Source organism: Sprattus sprattus (assembly GCF_963457725.1).
Source record: "Sprattus sprattus genome assembly, chromosome: 15".
In the NCBI taxonomy this organism is placed as follows: Eukaryota; Metazoa; Chordata; class Actinopteri; order Clupeiformes; family Clupeidae; genus Sprattus; species Sprattus sprattus.
Genome location: NC_137913.1, coordinates 22773090 through 22781995, shown reverse-complemented (window position 1 = coordinate 22781995; position 8906 = coordinate 22773090). Strand labels below are relative to the sequence as shown.

Here is an 8906-nt window from a genome sequence, read left to right as displayed (position 1 = left end):
TCGACCAGCGTGCGTCTGGTGAGTTTCTAGGCAGACAAAAGGCAGTGATGCATATGACCCAACGAGAAGCTGATGGGCAACGCTGTATATACATTTAGCTTATACCTCCTTTGTATTTCTTTGTTTATTTGCCTCACAGTAAAACGGCCATTGGTGCGAAGCTTGGGTCAATCTTAGGATGATGCCTAAGCAAGCCTTCAAATGACATCCAAATTAATTTTCAACAGATTGCCAGTTACTTCCGTTGTCGTCATGGTTCTCCACTGAAACCAAACCCACAAACCTAAGGCATGTTGTGGATGGAACACTTGCTGTAGTGATTTTACCAACGTTTACAACATTTTCCTAATAAATAAATAAGTGCAGTTATTTAAATACATATTTTACTAAATAGGAACAGTCATGCATGTCGTGTAGCGCATGTATATTCATTGTGTTTCAGATAAATTGTAAGTGTGTAAGTGATTTGACCGGACCCCCCCCCCCCCCCTTTTTTTCCATAACAGGGCGCCATTCATTTAATGATACGCCAAATTTGAGATTTGAGATGTAAAATGAATACTCAACAACACACCAGACAAATTCATCATAATTTAATTATGCAGAGCACATACAAAACATCTTCAAAAATAAAATAATTACATTGAAAAACAAAAATACATGCCACTATTCCGTTCCAGCAGAGGAACACATTCTTTTTTAGCAGGCTCAGTCATCAAACCTTTGTGTTGAGGTTCCTTAATTCCTGACCAAACCATGGAACATAATCGCAGAAATGTAATGAACCTCCGCCTCAGATAGTAAAAAGTCTCACTCAAAATACCAATTTCTTGGACACAGTCCCTGAAATAAAACAGTGAAGTCAGAGTAATTATGCAAGGTTCAAAATACACACCACTGTATGACTCGACTGCCTTGTTCGACAGATTTTCATCAAGAATTAGCAGTTCACTAAGTCTTCTCGACAAAATGCACAAGGCAGTTGGACAACATGCTTAATGCTCAATGCAAAATAGCAATAGCGGTATATTTCTCCCGTAATGCCACCTTAAATATCTCACAAAGTGATGTTACAGCCTCAAACAAAGTTGCAAAACAGCAGTGATACAAATGGTAAACTAACCCTCAGATATGGCATCACGTTTCCTTTTAGTCCCAATAACGAGGTTCTCCTTCTCCTTGAGGGCTTCTGTTGAGCAATTTGGCCGTGGAAGCAGAGGTCCTGGGGTTGGTCCCGGCCTGTTACTGAAATACCTCATCTTTAGAGACTGCATGGACCAAACAGAGGGATGGGAGTGAGTGTTCCTGTTTATCTCTGGGCACGAGGTTACTGACATTTCAACTGGATTGGGCAAAGCAGGAAAAATATAGGGGACAATTTACCAGTGCCGATAAACACCTGTTTATCAGCCTGAGGTGCTTTGTTTATTATCCCTCCAGAATTTTACAAGGCCTCTGCACTGGGAAACCATTCCTTACATTTTACATGGATTATGGAGGTTACTTGCCACTTTGTGGCATTAGCAAGGAATGCTTAGAATCATTGCATGTCAAGCCTGGCCAGTGGGATACTGACCTGTGTCGCTGTGAGCCGGGTAGAAGGGTTAAAGGTGAATAATCCCTGCAGTAGCTCCAGAAGGTCATCTCCTGCTGCGCTGAATATATGCTCAAGGGGAGTTCCAGGGAATAGCTTAAATGACACATAGTCAGGGAGGTTGGTCATCCCCTTTAAAAGCAGACAAACACAAAGGCATGATTAGCGTACAATGATGGAAAACTGTACTGAAGTTAACTCAAAAAGGGTAAATGACCTTATATACTTCTTATAGCTTTATAGACCACATATTCATTGTTAATAGTATTTTGAATATATACATGTAAACAAAGCTCATACATAAGGTCCTTGGTATAGTCCTTGTTGTTGTCAAACACAAAACAAACTCGCAAAAAAAACTGGTATGCTATCTTTGGTAGACTCAAAACACCAGTCAAGAGTGTTTGTGGTGTATGTAAATTATTGGAATTCCTCTTTTCCTTTGCTTATTGCCCAGTGTACATGTTTAGCTAGCCAACTGCTGTAAATAAAAACTTACCGGCCACGTTTCTTCTGTTGGTGTTCCCAATGCTTCAAATATTTTTGTCAGTTGATCTAGGTCAGAGTCTCCTGCCAAGAATGGCAACTGAAGGCAAGAATGAAGAGAGAACGTACATTTTTAAAAAGTAAAGTCTAAAATCTTTCCTGTATCTCAATAGATAAGGGTTGCAATGTGCAACACCAAGGTCATGACTTCAATTCCCATGGCTCACCAAGGGCTGGGAAACGCTTAGTATGCCACTTTGGAAACATGACCCCATATACTGTGATCTTACCCTGAGAAGCAACTCAGCGAGTATACAGCCCACGGCCCACATATCCACACCTACACCATACATCCTGGCACCAAAGAGAAGCTCAGGAGCACGGTACCACCTGAAACAAAAGGAGAATGTTAAAAAATGTATGATTGTTCCCCCCAAAATAACATTACCACTTAATAGAAATGTATAATACACAACAAAGTCAGTGTCTGGGGGAATAGACTAAAAAGATACAGTACCGTGTGACAACTTGATGTGTGTAGACCCTGTTTGGACTTCCGAAAGCTTTTGCCAACCCAAAGTCAGCGAGCTTCAGGACCCCATTTTCATCAAGCAACAAGTTATTTGGCTTTAAATCCTATTTAAAACCAAATGAGAAAAACAGGATTCAAACAATACATACATTCAAACAATACATACATAATAAGCCACACACAAGCATATGTTAAGTAAACTACATGGTGTCTTTTTTATGTGATTCTGAGGCCTGTTGTCAATTCCCTTCTTCAGGTGAGAATACATATCCCCTTTATCTTGTATACACCGGTAAATATTATAGGTATCTATCTGCAATGTCTGTCAATAACAACAATGAGCCATATCCTTGTACGGATACTTTAACAATGACAAAATACATCTACTGAACATCTTTTATCAGGTTTACCAGTCAGATTTCCAAATTCCCCTCACCCACCACCACCACCACCATCACATGGAGAATATCCTCTTTGTTGTTCCTCTACGTCAAAGGCAACTGAAAAGACCTTTTAAATGCCACTTTGTTCTGCTTTTGAACGTGAATAGCAACTTGTTCCAATTCTCACTTAAAGAAATACAGTACAACTCATTCTCTGCTGATAATCATGGTTGAATCCTATAAGTAATGACTAACAAAGAGGCTAGTATTACTCATAAAACTTAAAAAGCTACCTAAACACAGGACTTTTGAATGAACCAGGATACTGACCCACCACCTATTCTGAGAAGAAGCAGTTACCTTCGTATAATACCTCTTTAAAACTTGGACTTCAACAATAATCCACCAAAACCAATAATGTTTTTTTCTTTTCTTATATAAGCACACATAGAGTGGAAGTGTTGAAGTTCCAGGGAGTATAGTATTTAAGCACCCTACAACGCATCCCATCACTATACTGCACCCTACAATGCATCTCCTCACTACACTGCACCCTACAGTGCATCCTATGACGACATCTTACCCTGTGTAAGATCCAGTGATGGTGCATGTACTCCAGTCCCTGAAGCGTCATCAGTATGTAGGCTTTAATGTTGGCCGGGGTTAATACAAGGCTAGTGTCTTTTATGATCACCTGTTAAAAAGAAAAACGATAAAAAACAATACACTTCTCAATATATTGTCCTAAGGTGCTAAGGTTACAGAATACACAGACGCGTCAACAGACACCTCAGTATATAGCATTATGATGCTATTAAAGAATACAAAAGACATAAAAACTACATTTCCCATTACTTCATCACATTCTCCCTACCTAAGTGACAACACCTAATACTCAACAGAATGGTATAACTCAAAGAACATCCAGTTCTTATAAAGCAATAAAAACATTAAAACCACACATTCAAGTTTTATCAACTTGTTTTGGTAACCTCAAACCTATTATGAGGCACATTATGATTGCATTACAAGCGGTTTGAAATAATGGCATCCAAAACGCATTTATTGAGAGCCGGCTGGCTGACTCCGAAAGGGAAACGTCAGTTGGAGTGGATTTCCATGTAAACAATTTGATGAGTAATGGATCACTTAATCCTCAAACCTAACACAAAACAGGTTTTCAGTAATGCAGCACATGAGATCAAATAAGATTGAATTGTTTCTTAAAAAAAGAATACATCACCTGATTAGATAATGGCATTACAGTCTAGGCCATTTATGGAAGTGGTATCATTTTCCTAAGTGCCTTCCTGCATTTTCCCCCTAGGGGATCTGCTCATAACGTACCCTAACTGGTTTTAATCGGTTACCCCTGCCCAGATCCAGGGAGTGTAGCCTGTTGGTACCCCACTGAGTTACATGAGATAAAACATACAGCTACAGTACCTTCTCTGAAGTGGTCATTATCTGAAGCACAACATGCTTCCTCACTATAAGTGCTGTCTCTGATGCTCCAGATCAGGACATACACATGGGCAAATGTAGAGGAAATGTAAATTAACCTTAATTATGTCCTAGTTTTCCTAAATAATTGAATAATCCTAATCCTAGTTTTTCTGAATTTCCCTTGGGATAAAGTATCCATCTATCTATCAAATCTCAATTTCAGTGGAACATGGGGATATTATAAGGGCTATTTACAATACTGTAATTTCTGCTTGATCTTCATGTGATACTAAGAATAAGAGGAAGACTTAAAAGGAGACAAGTACATGTTTTGGAATGTGTGGTCTAATTTGGGCTGCACTTAGTTGCATATTGTACAACTCAAAGGTACATTTCAAACTGTATAATCTACCATTTACAACCGGAATTCAATTACACATAATCCCATTAACCTGAAAATAGACACATGATATATACCAGTGCATCAGACACATACCCTTCACATCAGGGCATCCCACCAGCACTTACAATTATGCATGTAGTGCGGAAATTACAATCTCCTACCTCAAGATCTGTTTCCATGTAATCAAACACCAAACTGATGTTAGACTTGTGTCCAAATGCATCTAATAGCTGTGGGAATCAAGAGCAAAGAAATCACACCTCTTGCCTTTTGAAATGCCAAAGAGCATTGAGGGGAACACAAAAATCAAAATGATATATTGCCAAAATTACTAATTAATCACTCCACAATTTCATTCTTAAAAGTAAAAACAGCAGCATTTAAACATCATCATTAAATGCAGATTTTAAGAATATGCTGTAATCTCAAAATGGAGTGGAAATGTCTGGTATAAATTCTCACATACACCTATAATGTTTTGATGACTCAGCTCCTGCAACAATTTAATCTCTCGAAGAGCTGTCCGGTTAATGCCTGAAACAAAACATGATTCAAGAATAAGGCAAGGGTCTCACGTCCGTACAGACTACGCAATAGCCTACTGTACATCCCTACAGACACAGGAACGAAAAGTAAGTTGTTGAGAATGCAACAAATCTGACATGTATAGCAAGTCTACAGACATTTATGGACTGTCAACTACTTGATCTGAATATGCAAACAAGGTCAGTAATGCTAATGGTGTCTGGGGTTTTCATACCATCCTTTGCTTCTGTTCTGTGCCCAACTTTGATCTAGAAGGAAAATACACACAAAGGGACAAGCTTCACATTTTCCAGATGTATTGCTTGATGTTGGTGTAAGATTGGAGTTTGGAGCATACAAATAAGAACAATGGATCTTTATTCAGTGACATTAAGTCGAAACATTACTGTCAGAAGTTACTTTGAAGCAAATCATTCTACAAAAAGAACCAAGCTTTACGTTAAGAATAGGCTTTTTTTCTGGGTACAGATAACCTTACCTTTTTGATTGCCACTATAGAATTTGTTGTTTTATCTCTGGCTTTGTAAACCGTGGCAAACTATAACAAAAACACAGACAGAAACAAACATATCAAGTTTTCCTCCGCACTAATCCAATAGGAATGTAAAACTATCCAAATCCCAGCCAGGTAATCCAACTGGAGACAAAACTAGTCATAAACTTTAACAAGCAACACGTCATTTAAAACTTAACGAACAAATAAGAAACTTAATTTCTAGATGAATTCCTAAAATAGCTGTTAATTTCCCAACTATAAACCCCCTGTTCTGTAAGTACGTGGTAAGCAGGGTAAACGGTTTCATGATTTACATCTAATAACCTGTCATCTTTAATCTAGCGATCCAAGTAGACTACAGCTAACATAGCAACAGTAGCCTACTATCTTGGTTCATTGATAACTTCACTGTTGTCTCCAGGAAGGCATCCTGATAGTGCTAACACTAGCGACAGGAAGAATGAGACAAGGAATCAAGTTCAAATACACTAAATGCTTTGGACTTTGAATATGTGCAATAGTGACTTGTAATACCTGTCCCTCTCCAAGAAAAGCCAGTTTTTCATAACGCTTGGATCTTGACTTCACGTCCAACGCCATGTTCGTACTTTAAACCATAGACATGTATAGGCTGCCTATTTGAAATTAACTTCCTGATTATTAAAAGGTCATTCAGAATGACTTCCGGTTCAAAGAAAAAAGAAAATAAGTGTTTCTTGAACAATAGCATCATCTAGTGGTGCTAAAGGTAATTCAAGTTGTTTCTTTTCTTTCTTTCTTTCTTTCTTTCTTTCCCTCCTAATCTCCGCCATGGGACGCTGCTGTAGTCTCTCCACATGGTCTACCTGTAGAAACCCTCGGCCAATTGCACCCACCGCCAACGCATTGCGGTACACTTACTCTACCCCATACCTTATGCTAGCATTTATATACAATATACATTATTGCCACCACTGAGATGTTTCTCTGTCCCTACATCCCTTACCACTGTAACAGTAACCCTATGAGCAGTGTATACCCACTAAGCTGGTCTTGCCTGTGTCATGTATTTACCACCGGATGTCTGTAATACGTAGGCCTACATCGACCAAATGCTGTTGTTTCCTTCCCATTCTGCCACACAACCCTCCCCCTTCCCCCCCTTCCTTTCTCCACCCGGCCGACCTCAAGCAGATGGGTCCCCCCATGTGCCGTGGTTCTGCTTAAGGTTTCTTCCTGCCTAACAGGGAGTTTTTTTTTCTTGCCCCTGGCCCTGTAGCCATTGTGCTTGCACGAAGGTGGTTCAGGCTCTGGGCTCTGTAAAGCGCCTAGAGGCAATTGTATTGTTATGGTGCTATATAAATAAAATTGAATGAAATGAAATTTGTTAGGCTGAAATGACCTCCTTGAATGAAGAGAGGAGTACGTTTTGTTCATCTCGTCAGTGGGTACTGGACTCAATGCAGATAAATGAATGGTATGCTGACCAAACAGTGCTGTCAAAGTAATAACATTTTTATTTTATTTTTTGTTAGGCCTATATTGCGATTATATGTATACTGGAATGTATGTGTGTTCATACAGCCAATGAGTTATGTAATAACGTGGTCTACGTTTTACAATTTCAGACATCTTGCCATTCCAGAAGTGGACATTTCAGTAAAAAGTCCCATGTAGGCTATATGAATGACTCATAAATATTAGAGAGAAAGAGAGAGACTATATAATTAATAAACTGATGTGATATAACATAACAAAGATATTCATAATTTATATTACACAGCATTGCATTCAAGGTAATGTATGATATTGATAAAGATAAATATGTGATATAATATCATATGATGCAATGTCAGTAGGACATGACTTAAGAAGTACTTTAATAGTTTTTTAAGTGGGAGATATGGAAGAAGTGCTTTGTTTTTGATGGGTGTCTTTTTTACAAATTAAATCTGGAATTACTGACTGACATAGGTGAAGTCACATAGTCCCCCTTCTTACTCTTTTTCCCTCATACCAATACTTGTAAAGTTGCTGACATGACGAAAATTCAAGGTCTTTTGAGTTCACTTGAACATTGAGTGACAAGATATTGTTGGTGTTAGCCTATCTGTCATTTCTGAAAAGACTCTGGTTAGGCTACTCATTTTTTTCCTAGACAGAAAAAGACACAGTTGTATGACTAAAAGAAAAACTTGGCGGCAGAAGTTAACCAGTAACCTCTGTTCATTAACAAAATACAGTATCATAACTCTGGTTAATTATCTAAATGAGCAGTTTTACAATAATCTTAATACACACCACAGTCGGTCACATCTTTTGTGCTCATGTTTGAGCTCTGCAACTCATGTAGTGATAAATGGTAGGTAAGATGGCAACCTCTTACTTTTCAGCTCATGTAAACATCTTCAGACTCCCATCTCCCAACTTCGCAAAAGATAAAAACACTTCGGAAAAGGTGGAGTCTGGAGATGCATTCTTTCCCCTCTGGATCAAGCAGACCCACACTGTTATTTTACTAATTTAAATTAGCTAATCAACACCCCTTAACCTTAACCCTACTTTATTATTAACCTACAGTATATCATGAAGAGCATGCAGTTACTGCTCTTCATCCACACAAAAAAAGCCGTTATTTTTGACCTGAAATGTTTTTCAGATCAAGCTGTCAGTGGCTTGGCAATAGCGTTTTTTTTTTTTGCTTCATTCTTCATCTATCTGTTTGAATCCTTCCCCTTCCTGTTTTGCTGAGTCCTTGTTATTGTACAGTAATCTGCTGTCTGCTGGGCCCAAGGGCCAACTGAATCTTTATCCAATCAGGCACGTACTCCAGGTGATGCAGCACCTGCCCCTTTGCCCACTGAACTGAAGTGGCAAGTCTCATCACCTGATCACCAGTGGCATTTTTTGTAAATATTTCTCATTTTATCATTTTAAAACAGTTTAAATGTGGCTGATGGCATCACTTTTCAGTTTAAAGCCTGTTGGCCGACATCTGAATTTGAGCCCGGCAACTGCATTTGAGCCCCTGCACCACCCCC

The 8906-nt window shown here is 38.8% G+C and overlaps 1 protein-coding gene across 1 annotated transcript; it reads right to left on the bottom strand.

The window, feature by feature from the left end:
- Positions 1 to 578: 578 nt before the first annotated feature.
- cdk7 (cyclin-dependent kinase 7) lies at positions 579 to 6495 on the bottom strand. Its single transcript, XM_080852500.1, has 12 exons — positions 6421 to 6495; positions 5869 to 5928; positions 5605 to 5638; positions 5311 to 5378; positions 5006 to 5074; positions 3579 to 3689; positions 2598 to 2716; positions 2371 to 2470; positions 2094 to 2180; positions 1577 to 1726; positions 1124 to 1268; positions 579 to 843 (listed from the first exon to the last, which is right to left on the bottom strand). The coding sequence occupies exons 1-12, from the start codon at positions 6484 to 6486 to the stop codon at positions 815 to 817; spliced, it is 1038 nt and encodes a 345-aa protein (XP_080708626.1). The 5' UTR covers positions 6487 to 6495; the 3' UTR covers positions 579 to 814.
- Between the last annotated feature and the right edge of the window lie 2411 nt (positions 6496 to 8906).

Excerpts from the sequence above, each read along its gene's own strand:
- cdk7 (XM_080852500.1), bottom strand. The coding sequence starts at position 6,486 with ATGGCGTTGGACGTGAAGTCAAGATCCAAGCGTTATGAAAAACTGGCT. Across the intron at positions 5,379-5,604 it reads CAGAACAGAAGCAAAGGATG|GCATTAACCGGACAGCTCTT; the intron begins GTATGAAAACCC and ends GTTTTGTTTCAG. Across the intron at positions 1,727-2,093 it reads CAACAGAAGAAACGTGGCCG|GGGATGACCAACCTCCCTGA; the intron begins GTAAGTTTTTAT and ends CTGCTTTTAAAG.